Source organism: Oncorhynchus mykiss, chromosome 8 (assembly GCF_057628025.1).
Source record: "Oncorhynchus mykiss isolate SJ-2025 chromosome 8, ASM5762802v1, whole genome shotgun sequence".
In the NCBI taxonomy this organism is placed as follows: Eukaryota; Metazoa; Chordata; class Actinopteri; order Salmoniformes; family Salmonidae; genus Oncorhynchus; species Oncorhynchus mykiss.
Window position 1 is genome coordinate 47,098,822 of NC_143029.1, and position 25,597 is coordinate 47,124,418.

At 41.2% G+C, this 25,597-nt stretch overlaps 1 protein-coding gene across 1 annotated transcript; it reads left to right on the forward strand.

Moving 5' to 3' along the window:
• Positions 1-53: 53 nt before the first annotated feature.
• On the forward strand, positions 54-10,446 carry LOC110529945 (uncharacterized). Its single transcript, XM_021612630.3, has 3 exons — positions 54-616; positions 759-819; positions 8,807-10,446. Exons 1-3 carry the CDS (start codon positions 236-238, stop codon positions 9,775-9,777), a joined length of 1,413 nt encoding a protein of 470 aa, XP_021468305.3. The 5' UTR covers positions 54-235; the 3' UTR covers positions 9,778-10,446.
• Positions 10,447-25,597: the final 15,151 nt, after the last annotated feature.

Here is a 25,597-nt window from a genome sequence, read left to right on the forward strand (position 1 = left end):
GGCACCAAGGCTGCTGTTTAAAACTTTTATTTTGAAAACTGAGTGTGGGGTACAGGAAGTATCTCTTCTTCGCCCCTTTCCTATTGTTTGTAGCTTAGCCAGCTAGCAAGCTATTCTCCCGATGGACGAACTCTTCACACATCGGTATTTCCAAATCCTTAGTACCACCCAAATATTATAATATATTTTCAAGTATCAATAAACGATTAACTGTAACTACAGACTAGCCCTGAAAATGAGCAGAATACCCGGACCCATGTGGAATTCCAAGGCTTTACACGAGCAGTTAGCGTCCATCATGGGGGCGTTGACCAATGCAGCGGTGGCGGACATATGTGAAGTCGTGGATGAAGGTTATGCGATTTTGCAATTAGAAATATCAAGAAGCTACAAGGAAAACGAGGACCTCAAGAAGAAACTGCATTTGATTGAGTCTATAATTGCGCGAGGAATCGATGGAAAAGCTGGAACTCAAGCTGTTGTTACTGAACCCGTCCTATTAGGTGAAGGTCTTCATCCAAAACTGTCGCAGCAGGAGGACACATGTCATAAAAGTAATGGGATAACAATAACGTCTGGAGATTGCTACTTTGTAGAAGAAGAAGAAGAAGAGGAGGTAAGTTTCCATATTGAAGTCTTTCAGAAGCTAGCTATATCCCCAGTGTGTATTGTTTATCCACTAAATTCTAATTGAACAATAATACAGAATTGTACATTATGTTAATTTTTGTTTGCATTCAAATTATGATTTGTTGCAGTTACCCGATGTGGTACTTATCAAAGATGAGGACTCCGAGGACAGTGACACACATGAGGAAGGTAAATAGAGTGCAGATCTGTGGTGTTGTTCTAGAATGATGAAGAAGGTATATTGATCAGTTAATCTCTCGAAGACAGACACACTTAAAGTAACTGGCATCTGATGCAATTACGCAAGAGTTTAGTTTTGGGTTTCCCAGATTCGTTAGTTATAGCAAAGACAGTACAGTATGAAGATGCTGTAAAACTTCAATTAATAGCCCTGGCATTTATTTGTTTAAAGGGATAATCCACTTCAAACCACTAATTCATATTAGGTAACATTGTTAATTAAATAACACTAATATGTGAAAATGTTTTTTTGTGAACAAATGTTTCATTTTGTTGTAATAACAAGATTGGTAGAAATGTGAACATATTTTGTGAAATCTGTTGCAGCTCAAGTCTACTACAAACCCACAATGCAATGTTCTCTCTCTCCCAGGCTAGGTATTTAGCTAGAAAACATAGCTACACACAATAATACCAAAGTCAATTTCAGCATGTGAAGTAGCTAGCTAGCTGTAAAACGACCTAAACAAACTGCACTATCTATTTAGGACTCCATCACACAGAGTTCAACTTGCAGTTAGTCTTTGCAACTGAGCTATAACGGCATATCTGCCCAGAGTGAGAGCAGCGTTGCTTTCCCGCCCTGTCTATTAATTTATTTTTATTTAACCTTTTTTTAACTTGGCAAGTCAGTTAATAACAAATTCTTATTTACAATGACGGCCTACCAATAGGCGAAAGGCCTCTTACTGGGATTAAAAATAAAAAATATAAAAGATATAGGACAAAGCACACATCATGACAAGAGAGACAACACAACACTACATAAAGAGCTGACAACATAGCATGGCAGCAATACAACATGACAACAACATGGTAGTAACACAACATGGACTTGACAGTTCATGCAGCTTTAGTATTTTGATCATAGAGTTCTGTTCATAGAATTCCAAACGCGTCATGCATCTACACCTACATTTAAATGTGTCCACAGTGTGTCTGGATTCCCTATTCCCATGCTATATTAAAATGCCACAATGCATTCTACAAACGGTGGAATAGGTCAAATATGATAACACAACAACTGATGGCAGTAGCTAACTATTGTAGCTAACTAGCCAGCTGACCTATGTAGCGAGCAAGCAACGCCAAAGGAATTGCAAACAGGTGAGCATAACTCTACCCTCCCCAACAATATATATATTCTAAATATTAGCTAGCTGGCTAGAAATTATGAGACCAGCAAGCATGTTCCTCACACGCTAGGAACGTATTTCCTCCAACATTATAATGAAAAGGTGCCCCTCTGTCCCAGAACACATCTTCTGGAGACTTGTGCTGTTGACGTCTCCCACTGTATGCGCTTTCGGTAGCCTGATTGCGTCTAGACTGAGGGGAAATCCGCACACAATACATCCCTGACCACCTTCTGAAGAGGTCAGACAGATCTGAACATATTCAGACCACAAAGCGACTTTTGTGAGTATAGACCCGTCTTTTCAATGCGATCTTCGTATCCTTAGGGCAAAAGTCGGATGTAAGTATCAAGTGCACACAATTTCCTGATTTTCACAAGCAGACCACTTAGAAGTTAAATCATGGGGGAAAATTTGTACTTAGGCTTTTTTATAGGCTTTCATCAAATTGACAGAGGAGTTTCATGATTTTTATTTCTGGGGGTAGATTAACCTTTTAAATCACTGAACACAACAGGTGCTTATTAGAGACAGGCATTTCCTTAATGAATACTACTTTACTCATTTGCATAGTTAATTGTTTAATTCTAACATTCACTTCCAGCATTTTAATACATTTCTTCATTTCCTGCGCTAATGTGTTATCATTTACACACGGTGTCGCATTTATTTTGTCTTAGTATGCCTCTATTTCTGGAAAAAAACAATCCTTGACAGAATAATTATTCTCCTCCTTGACTATACATTTTCTTCACTTCAACATTTCAGAGTTGGAATCCTTAAGGTAAAAAAAAAATCCCTAACCAAAAAAACATTTTTATCTCAAACATAATTAAAATCCCAGTGCAGTTATCACAAAACATTATTTTCCGTGTTATTGCCAAACTAGACTATATGGCTATAAAAGCCTAGGAAATCATTTTAATAAAACCAGAGAGGAAGAGGCTAACACATGGAATTGTTTTAAGATGGTCATACCAAGGATCAGTTAGCTATTTGATTTATCATTTTATGTATAAAAAAATATATATCTTAAAAAATGTATTGGATGAAACATTGAATTTGCCCTTACTGCTATTAGCCCATAGAAACACATTTAATAACAGCTTCATACATGGATAAAAAGATAGTAAAAAAAAAATCTGAAGAATGTTTGTTCTGAAGGGTAAGGAAACTATGATATATAAGAAATATCAGGAAACTATGTATTTACGTTACAGCCTTATTCTAAAATTGATTAAATCGTTTTTTCCCTCAACAATCTACACACAATACCCCACAATGGCAAAGTAAAAACCTTTTATTTTTTTGCAAATGTATAAAATACAAAAAACTGATATACACATTTATATAAGTATTCAGACCCTTTACTCAGTACTTTGTTGAAGCACCTTTGGCAGCTATTACAGCCTTGAGTCTTCTTGGGTATGACGCTACAACCTTGGCACACCTGTATTTGGGGAGTTTCTCCCATTCTTCTCTGCAGATCCCTTCAAGCTCTGTCAGGTTGGATGGGGAGCGCCACTGCACAGCTATTTTCAGGTCTCTCCAGAGATGTTCGATCAGGTTCAAGTCCGGGCTCTGGCTGGGCCACTCAAGGACATTGAGTCTTGTTCCGAATCCATTCCAGCATTGTCTTGGCTGTGTGCTTAGGGTCGTCATCCTGTTGGAAGGTCAACCTTTGCCCCCAGAGGCCCTGAGCGCTCTGGAGCAGGTTTTCATCAAGGATCTCTCTGTACTTTGCTCCGTTCAGCTTTCACTTGATCCTGACTAGTCTCACAATCCCTGCTGCTGAAAAACATTCTCACAGCATGATGCTGCCACCACTATGCTTCACCGTAGGGATGGTGCCAGGTTTCCTCCAGACGTGACGCTTGGCATTCAGGTCAAAGGTTTCATCAGACCAGAGAATCTTGTTTCTCGTGGTCTAAGAGTCCATTAGGTGGCTTTTGGCAAACTCCATGCCGGCTGTCGTTTGCCTTTTACTGAGAAGAGGCTTCCATCTGGTTACCATAAAGGCCTGATTGGTGGAGTGCTGCAGAGATGGTTGTCCTTCTGGAAGGTTCTCCCATCTCCACAGAGGAACTCTGAAGCTCTGTCAGAGTGACCATCGGGTTTTTGGTCACCTCTCTGACCAAGGCTCTTCTCCCCAGATTGCTCAGTTTGGCTGGGCAGCCAGCTCTAGGAAGAGTCTTGGTGGTTCCAAACGTCTTCCATGTAAGAATGGAGGAGGCCACTGTGTTCCTGGGGAACTTCAATGCTGCAGACATTTTTTGGTACCCTTCCCCAGATCTGTACCTTGACACAATCCGGTCTCAGAGTTCTACGGACAATTCCTTTGACCTCATGTCTTGGTTTTTGCTTTAACATGCACTGTCAACTGTGGGACGTTATATAGGCAGGTGTGTGCCTTTCCAAATCAAGTCCAATTAATTGAATTACCAATCAAGTTTAGAAACATTTCAAGGATGATCAATGGAAACAGGATGAGCTAAGTTTGATATTTAATACATTTGAAAAAAATCTTAACCTCTTTGCTTTGTCATTATGCGGGATTGTGTGAAGATAGATAGTCTAATTCTAAAATGGATTAATTAAAATATGTAACAACATATGTAAAACGTCACAGGGTCTGAATACTTTCCGAATGCACTGTACTTCCATATATATTTTTTTACTGGTACCCTGCTACCTTCAGACTAGTCTTGTGAGGCTTGTTGGCGTCTTAGAGCAAAACGACTGACATGTTTGTGAGAGACTCACCTTTCCGTAGAGGGGTCAGTGTGTTGCCCAAACTGTTCGGACGCTACAGTCAGAAGTTGGCCGATCGGCTGTACCGACTTCAAAAGTCCCTTGGCACTTGTGGGGGTTGTAAATCGTGTTCGTGAGAGTCTCCTCTTTTCCATAATAGTTTGAAAGGCTAAACCGTTCGGACACTACAGACGTTTTCATGAGAAGACCGATTTTCGGGATGTCTCATGGTCTGATGAACACCACTCTAGCTCTGCCACCTTTCACCGCAGACGTGGAAGGGCGACATCGGCTGATGCGGTGGATTGAGACGCAGCCCATGCAAACAAATCTCTAGCTTCAACTGACAGATTTTTATGTTTTTTTTTATGATACTTGTTAGATTTCCGTAGGGGTGCGACATCAACTTTTTAATTGTCTGAAAACCTATCAATTATCAACATTTTACTCTACTGTGTTCTATGTCTGTAAAGGGTCGTGGTAGAAATAACCGCGGGGGGGGGGGCAATAGCAATTTAAATGTTAAGAAAAATTGTCCATTTGTCACGTCCCTAATCTGGTCTAACGGTCATCTGAGCTGTGTGAGTGCAGGCGGTCAAATCAAAGGCACTCCTTCGATATTAAGTTGTTTTTGACAAAAATGAAAACGTCAGTTTGTCACTGTCCCGAGGTTGGAGAAATAACATGTTCAACTACTTAAGACATTGGCTCGAATCTAGGTTGTGCCTTTAGATTTTGAGAAAATTAACAGCTAAGCTATAATTTTTCACTTCTCTCATTGACTTCTTAAACCCCGACCTAGTCTGCTTGGTCTGTTTCACAAACATTCCTGGAAAGCCTTGTGATGTTGGGTTTAGAAACTCTGTGGTTATATATATACGTATGTACAGACAGACAGACAGACAGACAGACAGACAGACAGACAGACAGACAGACAGACAGTACCAGTACCAGTACCACTACCAGTCAAAAGTTTGGACACACCTACTCATTCAAGGGTTTTTCTTTATTTTTATTTTTTTCTAATTGTAGACTAATACTGAAGACATCACAACTATGAAATAATACAAATGGAATCATGTAGTAACCAAAAGTGTTAAACAAATCAAAATATATTTAACATTTTAGATTCTTCAAAGTAGCCACCCTTTGCCTTGATGGCAGTTTTGCACAATCTTGGCATTCTCTCAACCAGCTTCACCTGGAATGCTTTTCCAACAGTCTTGAAGGAGTTCCCTCATATGCTGAGCACTTGATGGCTGCTTTTCCTTCACCCTGCGGTCCAACTCATACCAAACCATCTCAATTGGGTTGAGGTCAGGTGATTGTGGAGGCCAGATCATCTGATGCAGCCCTCCATCACTCTATTTGGTCAAATAGCCCTTACACAGCTTGGAGGTGTGCTGGGTCATTGTCCTGTTGAAAAATAAATGCAAGGCCCACTAAGTGCAAACCAGATGGGTGGCGTATCGCTGCAGAATGCTGTGTTAGCCATGCTGGTTAAGTGTGCCATGGGGCAGTAGTCATTTAGGCAGGTTACCTTTGCTTCCTTGGGCACAGGAACTATGCTGGTCTGCTTGAAACATGTAGGTATTACAGACTCGGTCAAGGAGAGGTTGAAAATGTCAGTTTTGAGTACACGTCCTAGTAATCTGTCTGGCCCACCGGCTTTGTGAATGTTGACCTGTTCTAAAGGTTTTGTTCACATCGGCTACCGAGAGTGTTATCACACAGTCATCCAGAACAGCTGGTGCTCTCGTGCCTGCTTCCGACGAGCGTCAGAGGCGGTGTAGTAGGATTCAATCTTAATCCTGTATTGACGCTTTGCTTGTTTGATGGTTCGTCTGAGGGCATAGCGGGATTTCTTATAAGCGTCCGGATTGGTCTCCCGCTCTTTGAAAGTGGCAGCTATAGCCTTTAGCTCGATGCGAATGTTGCCTGTAATCCATGGCTTCTGGTTGGGATATGTACGTACAGTCACTGTGGGGACGACGTCATCGATGCACTTATTGATGAAGCTGATGACTGATGTGGTGTACTCCTCAATGCCATTGGAAGAATCCCGGAACATGTTCCAGTCTGTGCTAGGAAAACAGTCCTGGAGTGTAGCGTCCGCGTCATCTGACCACTTCCATATTGAGTGAGTCACTGGTACTTCCTGCTTTAGTTTTTGCTTGAGTGCAGGAATCAGGAGGACAGAATTGTGGTCAGATTTGCCAAATGGAGGGCAGGGGAGAGCTTTGTATGCATCTCTGTGTGTGGAGTAGAGGTGGTCTAGGATTTTTTCCCCCCTGGTTGCACATTTAACATGTTGGTAGAAATGAGGTAAAACAGTTTTAAGTTCCCCTGCATTAAAGTCCCCGGCCACTAGGAGTGCCGCCTCTGGATGAGCATTTTCTTGTTTGTTTATGGCCTTATAGAGTTGGTTGAGAGCGGTCTTAGTGCCAGTTTTGCTTTGTGGTGGTAAATAGACGGCTACGAATAATATAGAGGAGAACTCTCTTTTTAGATAGTGTGTTCTACAACTTATCATAAGGTACTCTACCTCAGGCGAGCAATACCTCAAGACTTCTTTAATATTAGACATCACGCACCAGCTGTTACTGACAAAAAGACACACACCCCCACCCCTCATCTTACCAGAGGTAGCGTCTCTGTTCTGCCGATGTATGGAAAATCCCACCAGCTCTATATGGTCTGTTTCTTCGTTCAGCCACGTCTCGGTGAAACATAAGATGTTACAGTTTTTAATGTCCCGTTGGTAGGATAATCTTAATAGTAGGTCATCAATTTTATTTTCCAACGATTGCACGTTAGTAAGGAGAATGGAAGGCATTGGGAGTTTACTCACTTGCCTCCCACTTCTCAGAAGGATCCCCAATCTGCGTCCCCTTTTCCGGCGTCTTTTCTTCACGCAAAAGGCGTGGATCTGGGCCTGTTCCAGTGAAAGCAGGATATCCTTCTTGTTGGACTCGTTAAAGGAAAAGGTTTCTTCCAGTCCGTGGCGAGTATTCGCTTTTCTGATGTCCAGAAGTTATTTTTAGTCATAAGAGACGGTAGTAGCAACATTATGTACACAATGAGTTTTAAATAACAAGTTACACAAAATGCAAAAAAAATAAATACAAAATTGCACAATTGGTTGGGAGAATGTAAAACGTCAGCCATGTTCTTCGGCGCCATCTTTACTCTCATTTTATTTCTCTCATATTTTTGCACAAATTTGTTTACGGCCCTGTTAGTGACCATTTCTCCTTTGCCAAGATAATCCGTCCACCTGAGAGGTGTGGCATATCAAGAAGCTGATTAAACAGCATGATTATTACACAGGTGCACCTTGTGCTGGGGACAATTAAAGGCCACTTTAAATGTGCAGTTTTGTCACACAACACAATACCACAGATGTCTCAAGTTTTGAGGGAGTGTGCAATTGGCATGCTGACTACATGAAATGCCACCAGAGCTGTTGCCAGAGAATGAAACGTTTGTTTCTCTGCCATACTACCAATGTCGTTTTAGAGAATTTGGCAGTGCGTCCAACCGGCAGACCACGTGGAGGTCCTGGGCTGGCGTGGTTACACATCTGGCTTCTTCACCTGCGGGATCATCTGAGGGCTTATTTCTGTCTGTAATAAAGCCCCTTTGTGGGGAAAAAAAAACACATTTTGATTGACTGGGCCTGGCTCCCCAGTGGGAGGGCCTATGCCCTCCCAGGCCCACCCACGCCCTGCCCAGTCGTGAAATTCATAAATCAGGGCCTAATGAATTTATTTCATTTGACTGATTTCCTTATATGAACTGTAACTCAGTAAAATCTTCAAAATTGTTGCATGTTGCATTTATTTTTGTTTGAGAGAGAGCGAGAGGGTGATTTTGTTGTTTATGCTCTCAGATTCAGATAGTGGGGTAAAATGAGGTAATCATAACCTCCTCCTACTGGTATAATGTGTCCTATAAAACCATTCAGAAAGTTAGCTACCACCATGCAGTTCTACTCTATGTAGTTATTAATCTTTAACACAATGGTTTTGTTTGATATTTTCCTCCAGGTGTTAATGTGTCATCTGTGGGAGGAGATAGTGTGGCTCCCCATACATCCCCCAATGCAAGAAAGGAAGGGAACAGTCCAGCACAGTTCAGGAGCAGGAAGATTGACTGGCAAAGGAATGAAGATAACAGTATCTTCCAGGGTGAGCAAAGGAAAGAGACATTGAAGCACAATCTCAAACGCCCTGCATCTAGATTAAGTATTGGGAAACGGGTGATCTTGGGCCCTCAATACACACTGCATGAAACCCCCAATCAACCTGGTTCCTCTGGCCACTTAGGGGGCAATGGGATGGAGACAGCAGAGCTGGTTTGCTCCTATGCCTCAAAAACAGAATCTGATGTGCTTGTGGTCCACCCAGAGCCTCCGCTTGTTCCCACTGTATCAGCTGTCACCTTTAACAGTCAAGTAGGGACTCACAGCGATAGGAGGGATATCGACATGATTGACTCTCAGCCTATTGAATTAGAGATGGACATGTGCTCTACGTGGAACAAACAGGCTAAGCCAGAGATTACTTTCTCTCAGCTCCAACAAAACCTCGAAAATATCTCAGGCATGAGTCCCGATCACTGTCAACTGACACAGGGAATGAACACAGCATCGAATTTTGATGGACCCGACATGATGAGTTTTGCCATGTATGAGAAACAGTCTAACCATCCCCAATGGAGCGAGGTCCAAGGGAGCGCTGACAGCAGGGAGAAGCGTTTTGTTTGCCCTTTCTGTCACAAGTGTCTGATGACTTCTCAGAACCTCGAGGTGCACATGCGGATTCACACAGGAGAAAGACCATTCAGTTGTGCCCAGTGCGGGAAAAGGTTCACCCAGTCAGCCCATCTGAAAACTCACCAGAGTGTACACACAGGAGAACGGCCATTTGCGTGTACACTTTGTGGGAAAAGTTTCATAGTGAAATACAGTCTCACGTTACACCTGAAGAAACACCACTCCAATGTGAGGCCTTTGTAAAGTTAAAACAAAAGTGACATGCATTAGAGTGCACTTCTAACCATTTACTGTTCAAAAGCATACAAATCAATGGGAAACTGAATTAAATTGATTGGATCACAATGACATGTTTTATCTATTTAGGTATTAGAATATTGAATTTTGTATTATGTATTTGGGTACATCTTGCCATTCTAAATAAACTAATATGGCAGCATAATGACAAAATAATGATTATAATATAATGACCATTATGATTACACTGTGTACTAAGAACAATCGAAGACAATAGCGAATCAGTATATCAAATAATTGTTTTCTAAAACACCCTGTTAAAATCAACAATGGTAAATCAATGCGTTAATTTGTAGACAAGAGATACATTGAAGCCTTTAATCAGCTGTCAATGCATGGGAATGTTACCTGGGGAGTGTAAATGCTTGTTTTCACTTTAGTGTCGTTTTCAATTTATTTGCATATTTAGCCACATCAATTTTAGGTTTAATGTTTAGACTTTGAAAACATGTAAGAAAAGATGACCATTTCATGTTCCATTATGATATTGTTATGTGTAGGTCAATCTACAGAATTAAATAGAACAGTATTACATTGTATCTCTTGACAACAATTGTGTTTAGATGTTGTTTGGATCCAAGGTTTTGTTGAAATAAATGGCGATAATCATCTTTATCTCGCATCTCTATATCTCTGTATCCTCCATTCAAAAATGCAGAGAGACCCTCAGACATATCATATGCATAGTAACCTAAATGTACTGTTAGTTATAATTTCATTTCTATGGATGAATTATTATTTGAATAACCATTTTCAGACTGGTGTATGTCTCTGGTCCATGGTGGATGGGCGCGTGCGCAGTATATGCAATGATTTTCAAAAACAACTGCGTTGGCTAACAATTTTAAAACGTGGTTGACATAATACTGTCGCGCAGTCTTGCAGTGCGGAAGGCTTCTTCGTTTAGATTAGGATGGGGCCTCTGTCACAACTGTTATTGTTCTGACAATAGAAACCCTATAACAACATCAACTGACTCGTAGACAAATGCTGTTTGTCTGTGATTAGGTTGGAAAGGTGTTATAACAAGATGTCAGTCTTTTCGCCGGCCACAATGTCGAGTTCAGTTCCTTTTCACAAACCGCTCACCTCCGTTATGGAGGTCTTGGTAACCGCCACCGTGGCAAATGTGTGGAGGATGGATACGCCATTTTACACTAGGAATTAAGTCAAAAAGTAAACACGTTTTTTTAGGCAGAGGATACAAATCATGGAGAAGCGTAATGCGCAAGGACATGGAAAGGAGTCAGTAGCGCACAAACACTCTGTCAGAAATCACCTCGATCCCAATGAGACCAGTCATCAACTCAGGGAACCTGGCTGTTTACAATTAGCCTACAATGATTTAACCAATGTATTTATATCACCACTATTCTACTAGCCACTGTAGTTATTTCTATAGCTTTCATGGGTTTTCTCCTCAATTCTTTATTGCCACTTAAAGCTAAACACCAGGTCAATGTTTTACTCTTTGTGTTTTTAGAGGCTGATGACCACTGGAGTCCAGTTGGCAAAGAGTTTATTTTTTGTTGCGATGGAGAGCATCCAAGCAAAGAAGAGGAAGATCCTGTAAAACAATATTGTCTATAGTATATTAGCAAAGCTAGGAAGATGACTAAAAACGTGACAAAACGTATATTATCGGATCTTGGAAATGTTAAGTATGATTTCAGGCACCCTAGTTAAAAATTAGGCACTGGTATGAGAATAATATTGAGTTCTTCCTAATGTGTCCTTACATTATTGTTACTTTATGGAATTGAGAGTTACATGCTCTTCTTGATATGGTATTGAAAGATTTTAAGAAAGGATGAATCTGGTTCCCTTACAGTATATGGTGAAGGCAAGCCGGACACCGTAAGCCTACAGGATACAAAGGGAGAGTAAGTGCAACGGAGGCCTGGAATAAAAAGTCAAATGGAATGGATGGTTTATCTATACTAGAAAATACCAACCCCATCATAGAAAGATTTCTCCGAAAGGCAATTATCCACTATTTCCCCCTCCTATAGGCAGTTTTGAATCAGGTGATGATGATGAAGACAAAAGGGATGTGATTGATTCACACATCAACGCAGAGGGAGGGATGGAGAGCACGATCCCGAAGCTTCAGCATATGAACGGAAGGAGGGATACTCTTGTGGACACCAAGTACTGAAACAGCCAAACATATTCCTTACCCCAGGATACTTCAACTGGTGACTTTCCGTGAGAATAAAGAAAAAAGGAGCACTCTGAAACAAATTCTGAAGATCCAGCTTGCTCTTATGCTACAGAAATGAGCCCCATTCGTGTCACAGCTCACCGAAAGCAACAACAACATAAACTCAGCAAAAAAAGAAACACCCCTCTTTCTGGACCCAGTATTTCAAAGATAATTCGAAAATTCAAATAACTTCACAGATCTTCATTGTAAAGTGTTTAAACACTGTTTCCCATGCTTGTTCAATGAACCATAAACAATTAATAAACATGCACCTGTGGAATGGTCATTACGACACTAACAGCTTAGGCAAGGCAATTAAGGTCACAGTTATGAAAACTTAGGACACTAAAGAGTCATTTCTACTGACTCTGAAAAACACCAAAGGAAAGATGCCCAGGATCCCTGCTCATCTGCGTGAACGTGCCTTAGGCATGCTGCAAGGAGGCATGAGGACTGCAGATGTGGCCACGGCACTGTGAGACGCCTAAGACAGTGCTACAGGAAGACAGGACAGACAGCTGATCGTCCTCGCAGTGGCAGACCAAGTGTAACAACACCTGCATAGAATCGGTACATCCGAACATCACACCTGCAGGACAGGTACAGGATGGCAACAACAACTGCTGAAGTTACACCAGGAATGCACAATCCCTCCATCAGTGCTCAGACTGTCTGCAATAGGCTGAGAGAGTCTGGACTGAGGGCTTGTAGGCCTGCAAAAGCTCAGGTTGCCCAGCCCGGCGGTGATACAATCTTTGGCAAAATCATTCTCAAGGAGATTCCTGCAAAAATATTATTTGAAGATGACATCAACGGCAACAGCGGTGGGCACAAACCCATGACAATGCCACCAGCCATGCTGCTCGTTCTGTGCGTGATTTCCTGCATGACAGGAATGTCAGTGTTCTGCCATGGCCAGCGAAGAGCCTGGATCCCAATCCAATTGAGCACGTCTGGGACCTGTTGGATCGGAGGGTGAGGGTTAGGGCCATTCCCCCCCAGAAATGTCCGGGACCTTGCAGGTGTCTTGGTGGAAGAGTGAGGTAACATCTCACAGCAATAACGGGCAAATCTGGTGCAGTCCATGAGGAGGAGATGCACTGCAGTATTTAATGCAGCTTGTGGCCCCCCCTTTGTTCAGGGACACATTATTCCATTTCTGTTAGTCACATGTCTGTGTAACTTGTTCAGTTTTTGTCTCAGTTGAATCTTGTTATGTTCATACAAATATTTACACATGTTAAGTTTGCATTTCACAATGTGAAACCAGAGGCTGCAATGCTTGATTCTGGACCCAATTAAGAAAACTATGAATCTAGCAGTAATGATTATTATGATAGGAATTCTAGTAATGATTTACATCCACTTAACCTGCATTTCTTACGAGGCTAGTGAAGCCTTTGGATATCTTGCCGAGAGGCTTTTCGCTAACAGTCAAGGAAATATGAGAGAGAACATAGCAAGGCCAAAAGTGGCCATAGTCCAACGCTACATGTCAGTGCAGGACATAAAATGCAACGCAGGGTTCGAAAGCGGACTGTTGTTTGTTTTTGGCTTCTGCAAGAAAGAGTTTTACATGTCCATAGTATCTTCAGGTTCACCAGCGGGTTCACACAGGAGAGAAACCCTTCAGCTGGCCAGGCTGGTTATCTGAAGAAACATCAGAATGTCCACACGGGAGAGAAAACATTTTGATTGATCATATTGTGTCTGTAGTTGGCTATCCCATATTGAAAAAAATATACTTCAAATATATTTTTAGATGCATTTTCAGGATACATGTGAAAATATAAGGAATTGGCCAAATCATTCATTTAAAAATACAGTACCAGTCAAAAGTTTGGACACCAACTCATTCCAGGGTTTTTCTTTATTTTCACTATTTTCTACATTGTTGTCACGCCCTGGCCTTAGTATTCTGTGTTTTCTTTATTATTGTGGTTAGGCCAGGGTGTGACATGGGTGATTATGTGTTTGTCTTGTCTAGGGGTTTTGCAGATTGATGGGGTTGTGTTCAGTGTAGTATTCTAGGTAAGTCTATGGTTGCCTAGAGTGGTTCTCAATCAGAGGCAGGTGTTTATTGTTGTCTCTGATTGGGAACCATATTTAGGCAGCCATATTCTTTGGGTATTTCGTGGGTGATTGTTTCCTGTCTCTGTGTTTTGCACCAGTTAGGTTTCGGTTTTTCCACGCTGCATTTTGGTCCTCCTCTTCTTCCCAGGAAGAAAACCGTTACAATTGTAGAAAAATACTGAAGACATTCAAACTATGAAATAGCATATGGATTCATGTAGTAACCAAGAAAGTGTTAAACAAATGAAAACATATAGGTAGTGTTGGTATACAGAAGATGGTAAAAGGCCAAGTCCATATTATGGCAAGAACAGCTCAAATAAGCCAAGAGAAATGACAGTCCGTCATTGCTTTAAGACAAGAAGGTCAGTCAATCCTGAAAATTTCAAGAACTTTGAAAGTTTCTTCAAGTGCAGTCGCAAAAACCATCCAGCGCTATGATGAAACTGGCTCTCATGAGGACCGCCACAGGAAAGGAAGACCCAGTGTTACCTCTACTGCAGAGGATATGTTCATTAGAGTTAACTGCACCTCAGATTACAACCCAAATAAATGCTTCACGGAGTTCAAGTAACAGACACATCCCAACATCAACTTTTCAGAGGAGACTTGCTTGAATCAGGCCTTCATGGTCGATTTGCTGAAAAGAAACCACTACCAAAGGACACCAATAAGAAGAAGAGACTTGCTTGGGCCAAGAAACACAAGCAATGGTCATGAGACCGGTGGAAATCTGTGCTTAGGTCTGATACGTCCAAATTTGAGATTTTTGGTTCCAATCACGGTGTCTTGGTCAGACACAGAGTAGGTGAACGGATGATCTCTGCATGTGTGATTCCCACTGTGAAGCATGAAGGAGTAGGTGTGATGGTGTCGGGGTACTTTGCTGGTGACACAGTCTGTGATTTATTTAGAATTCAAGGCTCACTTAACCAGCATGGCTACCACAGCATTCTGCAGCGATACGCCATGCCATCTGGCTTGGGCTTAGTGGGACTCAATTGTTTTTCAACAGGACAATGACCAAACACACGTCCATGCTGTGTAAGGGCTATTTGACCAAGGATAGTGATGGAGTGCTGCATCAGATGACCTGGCCTCCACAATCACCTGACCTCAACCCAATTGAGATGGTTTGGGATGAGTTGGACCACAGAGTGAAGGAAAAGCAGCCAACAAGTGCTCAGTATATGTAGGAACTCCTTCAAGCTGGTTGAGAGAATGCCAAGAGTGTGCAAAGCTGTCATCAAGGCAAAGGGTGGCTACTTTGAAGAATCTAAAATATATTTTGATTTGTTAACACTTTTTTTGGTTACTACATGATTCCATATGTGTTATTTCATCGTTTTGATGTCTTCACTACAATGTAGATGTCATACCCTGACCATAGTAAGCTATTTTTTCTCTGTGTTGGTTGGGGCGTGATAGTGACTTGGGAGGGTCATCTAGGTGTTTTTGTATTTCTATGGTGGCCTGATATGGTTCCCAATCAGAGGCAGCTGTTTATCGTTGTCTCTGATTGGGGATCATATGTAGGTAACCATTTCCTCATTTGTGTTTGTGGCATCTTGACTATGTGTAGTTGCCTTTCAGCAGTATTTTGTATAGCTTCACATTTCGTTTGTTCATTTTGTTGGTTTGTTCTGTGTTCATTCATTAAAAGAGAATGTACGCCTTCCACGCTGCACCTTGGTCTCATTCTAACGACGGACGTGACAGTAGAAAATAGTCCAAATAAAGCCAAACCCTTGAATGAGTAGGTGTGTCCCTTTTGACTGGTACTACATAGGTAATACATTTTGGCACATATTGCAAGATGCATTTGAAATGTATCTGAAAATCTATTCATAAATGTATATGAATATGTATTTTTATATATTTTATAGCTCCAAAGAAATTCAATGTGTGTTATAGATCTGTCATTCTCATTAAAAACAAGTCTAAGAAGTGTTAGATCTGTTCTCTGTCTGCTATTTCTATGCTTCCCATTCTGAAGTTTTGTTAAAGCATTTAACTTTATCTACACCAGCTTCAAACAGCTGAAAATGCAATATTTTGGGTTCTGGAAAATATATTTCACAGCAGTTGAAATGGTACAATGATTCTCTGCAGCACTATACTTGCTTGTTTTGTCACATAAACTGAAATTAGGCGAACTATTCGAATTTCTGAAACCAGGATATGGCGGAGCGTTTTCTGCATAGGGTATCTTTAAGAATACATTTCAAACACGTTTTGAAATGCAGGGTAGAATATATGTTGGAATCATTTTTAAATGCATGTGTAAGAAATATATTTTCCATTAAAATGTATGGCAAAATAACACAAATTGGACAAATCATATATTTCTGTCCAAAGGCTTTTGTTGTTGTTATACTTTGCATATTTTTTTCCCCTAATTATTATCACAATTCTGGGAAAAAAGCTGAATATAAAGTGTCCTAGCTATGGCATGTTCCAGGATGACTGTTTACAGCATAATTATATCAGATTATTGGGCCAAAAGATTCTGTCGCAGGCCATCTATTCCTCTTCCAGTTGGATCTGTCTGACATCAGTCTGACATTGTTACAACTTATAGGCAAGCAATATACAGTAATTGCCTACCTAGACGTGTGTGATATTGTACCGCTGTGAAATCATAAAACAGCAAACAGTCTTATGCATGTGACAGGTGCCGCTTTCATGGCACGTGTTATGGCCTCAATAAAATTCAGAAGCTGATAAAGAAACAATAAGCTGCCAAATACAGCATAGTGTCACGCTCTGACCTTAGATATCTCTGTTTTCTTTATATTTTGGCTAGGTCAGGGTGTGACGAGGATAGGTATGCTAGTTTTTGTATTGTCTAGGGTTTTTGTATGTCTAGAGGTTTTGTAGGTCTAGGTATTTGTATGTCTATGGTGGCCTGATATGGTTCCCAATCAGAGGCAGCTGTTTATCGTTGTCTCTGATTGGGGATCATATTTAGGTAGCCATTTTCCCTTTTGTGTTCGTGGGTTCTTGTGTATGTGTAGTTGCCTGTCAGCACTCATTTGTATAGCTTCACATGTCGTTTTGTTATTTTGGTTAGTTTGTTCAGTGTTCATTCTTAATATAATAAAGAATGTACGCATACCAAGCTGCGCCTTGGTCCGATTCATACAACGAACGTGGCACATAGCCTATATTAAACAGTCATTCCGTGTCTATAGCAACGATACAATTCTGCCGCAGACGATCTATTCCTCTTCCGGTTGGATCTGCAACAGAGAAAAAAAGGTTAATCTATAGACTACTTCCAGGATGTAAGGACATAGATATGTTTTGTAATTAACTTACCATTGCTTTCAATTTAAATAGGAGCTCTGCAATTTTCACGTTTTCATAAATTCTTAGGATGTTTGGGAATTACGTATACTAAGGAATTTGTGAAAATTCTGTTGCAATATATAGAGAGAAAGCGGCCATGCATTTGGACAATTAATAAACACTGCAGTAAATAAAATAAAATAAAAACAGTTTTGTCAAGGACTAGTGCGCAATAGCCAATCAGAGCTACAGTAGGCCTTTATACAAATAAGCCATTTGCCACACAGGCCTGCCATCATTCACTTTGAACTGAACTGTGTGTTTACAGGCAGTTGCAACAGCGTAACTTTAGATCATTAGAACGCATTTGCCTAAAGCCACAAAATACACCTGAATGGATTTCTGCAAATATATAAACACCTCTTACATTTGAGAACTTTACAGTCCTATTGATCAAACAACGATAAAAAGGTAAGCTCTATCTCCGTTATGCACATCAACAACAACAAGATCAACAACTAATGCTAGCCAGCGCAAGATGAGCTAAAATCTAACAAAGGAACATTAGATAAATCCTATCAAACTTTTTCAGCTAGTTGGCCGTCAAAATTGCACCAATAAACGATGGGGAATTGTAGCCTCCTCAACTTTCTGCAGCTTGCGTGCCAATGCATGCTTGTCCCAACCAAGCACCCAAGCTAACTGGCTAAAGTTGGCTAACTTTCTAGGTAGCTACTTCCAGACACAAATGAGAGAACACCTCAGTCTGACCATTTTACTCACCGTAGCAGAGCTGATTGGGCTGTTTACATGTTCTCTAGAGCGTTCTTGACTAACAATTACTTTTTTTGTCTACGTTTACTGACACCGGTCATATTCACTGGGTGTTGCGTGTTTGTAAATTCATCAGTTGTTCTGTGATCAAGAGTGCCCAGCAATCGGAGTAGATAGCCAGAGTGAATTTGCGAACGCAAGAGATATGTTAACTGGATAGTATGCCTGCCAGCTGTTCTGCTCATGCTCTGAGAACGTGCCCTGGAATATTGTTGGCCCGCAGCCCTGCTGGTGTTGACCTGATTAAAGAGTCTTCTCACGTCAGCCTCGGAGAGCGAGATCACCCAATCCTCTGTGTCGGTGACTGCCCTCACACCCAGCTCAATGTTGTTGTTGTGAAAGCGTGCATAAAGCAGTGAACCCTCACCGTGGGTACAACATCACCGATGCATTTTCTTATGAAGCTGGTGACGGAGATGGCTAGCCCGTCAATGTTATCGGGGGAGTCTTGAAACATATTACAATCAGCACTTGCAAAGTAGTCCTGTAGAATAACTTCTAATTCTGGTGACCATTTCTCAACGGAGCGAATTGCTGGTACTTCCTGTTTCAGATTCCACTTGTAAACAGGAAGCAAGAGTACGGAGTCATGATCGGATTTGCCGAATGGCGGGCGTGGGAAGGCCTTTGTATGCTTGCTTGTGGGACTTTATCGCCCCTAGTGATGTTGGAGACGTGTTGATGGAAGTTGGGCATCACATGTGAAGCCGAATTAAAATCACCTGCAACCAGAAAGGCAGGCTCTTGGTGTAGGTTTTCCTGCTTGTATATATCCTTGTACAGTTCGTTAGCTCCACCTTGTTATTTTTGTTGTTCTAAGTTAAGATAACAGCTGAAAACTCTCTCGGGAGGTAGAAGGGTCGGCATTTGATCATCAGGTATTCCAAGATGGGTCAACACTTCCACCGCGCTGGAATTAGCACACCAGCTGGTGTTGATGAAGAGGCAAACCCCTCCCCCCATCGAATTCCTCGACTCCACTGTCCTGTCCACCTGGTGAATGGAGAATCCATCGAGTTGGATAGCCGTGGGTGGTAACTTGTCCGAGAGTTATGTTTCTAAAAAAACGAAGAATATTGGTAGCTAATCCGCGATCGGATGTCATCCATCTTATTATCAAGTGGCCAGTAGAATGGACAGAAGAGGTTTTCCCCTAAACCAGGATCACCCCTCTCTTGCCTCTTTAACTCTGATGTTTCCTCATGGGTAGCCCAAAAATTGGGTTGGAATTACAGAAAGAGCCCAGTTGAATGGAGAATCCATTGAGTTGGTATCTTGTCCGAGAGCCATGTTTGTGAAAAGCATTGCAGTTCCGTGAATCCCGTTGGGTGCAAATCCGCGATTGGAGGTCATCAGTCTTATTGTCAAGTGACTGTACATTAGCCAGTTGAATGGCGTGAAGAGGTGGCCGGTTTTCACTTCGCATTAATCTCACCAGGATCTCCCCTCTCTCTCTGTAATGCCGGTTTCCTCTTGGGTAGCCTGAAAATTGGGTCAGAATTACAGAGAGAAACCAGGGCAGATGATTCGAAGTCAAAGTAGAAGCTGGAATTGGGTTTTAGTCCGGAATGGCTAGAAAACGTATTAAGATCTCCATGCAGGGATCCAGATTGCGGACTTAAGAAATAACTTGAGGCATTGGCATACATTGACACTTTTTTTTAACCCCTGGAATTCTTTGATGTTTCTCCTTGATGTTCTTGTTGAATCTGATTTTAACAGCCAGCATTTCGTTGCCCATTATAAATAGATATGGAGACAATAGACAGCTTTGTTTTACTCCTCTTAACAGCTCAATACTTTGTGAGAAGTAACCATTATTTACTATTTTACACCTGGGGTTGCTGTACATAACTGTAACCCATTGTATAAGAGATTCACTGAAATTAAAGTAGTCCAGGCATTGACAGTTGAAGTTGGAAGTTTACATACACTTAGGTTGGAGTCATTAAAACCTGTTTTTCAACCACTCCACAAATGTCTTGTTAAAAAACTATAGTTTTGGCAAGTCGGTTAAGACATCTACTTTGTGCATGACATAAGTATTTTTCCAACAATTGTTTACAGACAGATTGTTTCACTTATAATCGCTGTATCACAATTCCAGTGGGTCAGAAGTTTACATACACTAAGTTTACTGTGCCTTTAAACAGCTTGGAAAATTCCAGAAAATGATGTAATAGCTTTAGAAGCTTCTGATAGGCTAATTGACATCATTTGAGTCAATTGGAGGTGTACCTGTGGATGTATTTCAAGGCCTACATTCAAACTTATTGCCTCTTTGCTTGACATCATGAGAAAATCAAAATAAATCAGCCAAGACCACAGAACAAATATTCGTAGACCTCCGCAAGGCTGGTTCATCCTTGGGAGCAATTTCCAAACGCCTGAAGGTACCACATTCATCTGTACAAACAATAGTACGCAAGTATAAAACCATGGGACCATGCAGCTGTCATACCTCTCAGGAAGGAGACGCGTTCTGTCTCCTAGAGATGAACGTACTGTGGTGCGAAAAGTGCAAATCAATCCCAGAACAACAGCAAAGGACCTTGTGAAGATGCTGGAGGGAACAGGTACAAAAGTATCCATATCCACAGTAAAACATGTCCTATATCGACATAACCTGAAAGGTCGCTCAGTAAGGAAGAAGCCACTGCTCCAAAACCGCCATAAAAAAGTCAGACTACTGTTTGCAACTGCACACGGGGACAAAGATCATACTTTTTGGAGAAATATCCTCTAGTCTGATGAAACAAAAATATAACTGTTTGGCCATAATGATCATTGTAATGTTTGGAGGAAAAAAGGGGAGGCTTGCAAGCCGAAGAACCCCATCACAACAGTGGAGCACAGGGGTGGCAGCATCATGTTTTGGGGGTGCTTTGCTGCAGGAAGTACTGGTGTACTTTACAAAATAGATAGCTTCATGAGGATGGAAAATTATGTGGATATATTGAAGCAACTTCTCAAGACATCAGTCAGGAAGTTAACGCTTGATCGCAAATGGGTCTTTCAAATGGACAATGACCCCAAGCATACTTCCAAACTTGTGGAAACATGGCTTAAGGGTGACAAAGTCAAGGTATTGGAGTTGCCATCACAAAGCACTGACCTCAATCCTATATAAAATGTGTGGACAGAACTGAAAAAGCGTGTCTGAGCAAGGAGGCCTGACTCAGTTACACCAGCTCTGTCAGGAGGAATGGGCCAAAATTCAGCCAACTTATTGTGGGAAGCTTGTGGAAGGCTACCCGAAACGTTTGACCCAAGTTAAACATTTTAAAGGCAATGCTACCAAATACAAATTGAGTTTATGTAAACTTCAGACCCATCGGGAATGTGATGAAAGAAATAAAAGCTGAAATAAATAATTCTCTCATCTATTTTTCTAACATTTCACATTCTTAAAATAAAGCGGCGATCCTAACTGACCTAAGACAGGGAATTATTTACTCGGATCAAATGACAGGAATTATGAAAAACTGAGATTAAATGTGTATGGTGTATGTAAACTTCCGACTTCCAACTGTAGGCCTATGGTCTAGGCTACATGAGGTATGCGCCTATGATTAGAAAAAGTTACAAGTGATAGGCTAATATTGTCACCCATCAGACTATTCTTGATTTAATCTTGTCTTTATATATACTAAATAATATATGTGTGAAATTTGTTTTGTTTTAGAATGGACCATTATCATGCACCTGTCTCAACAAGGGCAGGGGGAAAAAAAATACTATCTATGCACATCAATAGCAAATTGAGGATGCTTTTCCCGTGGTTCATTTTCATGCCAGCCAGGTAGGCTATACTCCTGTTGTAAAGATAAGCAATGTGCTTAATGTTAGGAAAGTTGAGAAATAAATATAGCAGGCCAAGCCTATAGAAAGCTGATGTGATCCTCCTCTTTTCAATAGATGCCATCACTCTGTTTTCTCATGCAATTGCAAAGCTAATAGAAATGTTGCGCAACATGAGCTCATGATCTCTCATGAAGTGTTTGATTCGATTTCCTATTACATTTGCATTTATGTCAGAGTGATTAGAGGGACAATAGAGTCCTGAGTACCAGGCAGTTAGCAAGTTTGGCAGGCTACTAATGACCATCAGCAGCATCAGAGCTTGAAGAAGCCTAATTGCCGTGACTAAAAGGTTATGTGGAATTTGACTGCCTTCATGACTCGTGACGGCCAGTAATACGGTCACCACAAGGTCTCTAGTAAGGAGGTTGTGTAAGGTTAGGGGGCAGAGTGAGTGTTTCCCAATGTGCTTTCTAGAGGTTATGTATTTGAAGGCTCTACGGGAAGGGGGGTGGTAAGTGAGAAGGCGGACTATGTTTTACCCTCTGTCCTCTCTGAAGGGGTTAGTGTGTGAGGGCTCTAGCCTGCTGCTTCTGATGCTGTGCCCTCTGAAGAAGAGCATCCTGAAAAACATGACCTTCCTTTCACCAGGACACACACATATCAACCTCCACATATGTGGGTGTGTCCGTTGATTTAGTCTGCCCTACTCATAATACTCATAACAGTTGTTGTTTTTTAGAGATTAGTGTGTTCCCTGTTCTATGAAGTTGATGTGTGTTCTCAGTTTGATGTAATCAGTTTGATTTAATCAGTTTGATTTCATCTCATTCCCAGACATTTCTGCCCAAATGCGTGAAGAGTCTGATTGACCAACGTGTCAAACTTGTCCTTCGTTAGCCAATACAGAGTGCCAGGAGAATATCCCAGCACATAGGCATTGGCTTAATCGCCTTAATCTACCAACCAATCATCTCCCATAACAACTTCCACCTAAACATCCCCCGTATGCTAGCACACCATAAGCAGAGGTACACCTCACCATTCTGTGATTAAATGACAAACACTTTACTCAGTAGGTCCCTTAGAATTCTATGGTCACTCCCAGTAAGGCCAACTTTGAGTGGTTGATATCCCAAGCTTATATGCGCTGTGTGCAATAGCCTGGGGATGACCATGTTTGTGTGGTTAATGTGTGATCTATCTGTGGTCAAAGGGAGCTGGGGTGCAGGCGGTGGGAGTGGTGCTCTTGGAGGTGTTTGGGGTGGAGAAGACAGTGGACTCAGTGTAAGACATCCCAGCCACTTGGCAGTGTTGGCACTGCTACTTCCTACATGATGGGTAAGTGGACATCACGTCCACTTACACAATCAATCAAGCAAAATTAAATATGGCCTTTTTCTTTTGTCACAAAATGCTTTTATAGTAACCCGGCCTAGACTAGAGAAACCTGGGACATACAGGGCACCACTGCTCTTGTCATCTCTTTCTCCTTGTGTGATATCACATCCTGTTCCTGTTTAGGCACCTGGCCAGCTGAGCCCCAAATACACAGACACACAGATACACACACACTATTAGGAATGTACAGGAGGAGTTGAAGGCAAAGCATGCCTCATACCTGTGGCATCACCCGGAGCTCCGCGCCATGATATATACGACTTCTTGCACTTCCCGTTACGAGCGACGTCTTCATGTTCGCCCGCGAGGACTACTCCCCCATCGCCTCCCCCCGACCCCCGTGGGGTACCTTCAACACCTCCTCACCTTGAGGACACTCACAGTGGCTGAGTCTCAATATTGTTGTACCTTCCTCTCACAGGCACTTAGAGGACAAAACTCTTCTGGTTAGCACTCAAGATAAAATATGAACGCTTTAATGGATTTTTTTATTTCACCGTCTACTGGTTTTGTTGGTATGAGCTGCACTGAAACAAATTCCAATCAACTCTGTTGATATGGCAATTGCAAGAGTTACAGTTCTGTCAGTTGGTGTGAAGAAAATAAAACATATTTTTCTTGTCTTGTATATTTTCCATGCTTTATTTCTGTTAAAATTAAGAACTTAATCCTTGAGTGCAATAAATTCAGTAACTGCTACTGTTCTTCTGTTCACCCCATTCATTTGTAAGAAAAGTTATAAATGAAACTAATGCTATTGTTTGGATAACTTTGCTGCCCTGATTTCCTACGATATTGTCATGTATACTTCCAACACATATAAATTAATTCAATCTGAAGAAGGAAAGGAGGGAAAGGGGATACCTAGTCCGTTGCACAACATAATGCATTCAACCTAAATGTGTCTTTCACATCACTGACAGCTGAACTTACATAACGCAATGCATTTAAAAACCACAAAATATTTTTATTGTGTAACATAAACATAAACATAAACATAAACATTATACCTCTAAACAAATTTAACATGAACGAACATTTAACATATCAAGAAAACAAACAATTGCAGATTTTTTGTTGTTGTAAAACATCCCTCATTTTGACGTCACCACAATCAACTTCAACGATGACAGTCTCACATGCTGACCACACCGGTCGCGTCACGTGCGCGAGCATTGCAAATGCAAACATACATGCTATCATTGCACCCACACTGCTCACGCACGCCAACGAGCGTCTGCATTGCCATGCGCTAAAATAGAAGTTTAATTTTTGACACAGAACTTGCCTCTCCCAGTCTTGCCTCTCCCATCTCCTCATTGGTTTTTAGAAGCATATATCAACGTGGGTGATTGAAAGGTGAACTGAGGTCGATTGTGGTAATGCACCTTATTATGAAAGTAAGTTGCCAATTGCCATATAAAGTCCAAAAAAGAAAAAGAAGACTGGAAGGAGGAGAATGACTCGAAACGATTCGGTTGACCATTTTATGTGTGGATTAATTGTCAGATATTCTAATCATTCAATTAACAGACAATTCTCACCTATCAATATCCCAAGACAAATTAGCTAGCAACAGCAAGATAGCTAGATAAATTGCCATAAATGTTTAAAGCTTTTCGACCTGTCCCCCAATTAATATAATTGGTTCAGAGTTTGTTTTGATACCCAACCTGCATGTCGTGATCGCGTTTGGTGTGGGGGGACAAAGTCCATTTGCAGACTTTGGGCATGGTGTCAGACTGAAGTATGTAGCGAACATAGAGAAGCGGAAGAATATTCAGTTTGCCTTGTCAGAGATATCGCCTGTGACTAATTTACATATGTAATAACGTACAGACAAACATAGTTCCATGTTAAAACAAACAAGAATTGACACCCTTTTAGTCAGATACAGTGCCTTGCGAAAGTATTCGGCCCCCTTGAACTTTGCGACCTTTTGCCACATTTCAGGCTTCAAACATAAAGATATAAAACTGTATTTTTTTGTGAAGAATCAACAACAAGTGGGACACAATCATGAAGTGGAACGACATTTATTGGATATTTCAAACTTTTTTAACAAATCAAAAACTGAAAAATTGGGCGTGCAAAATTATTCAGCCCCTTTACTTTCAGTGCAGCAAACTCTCTCCAGAAGTTCAGTGAGGATCTCTGAAT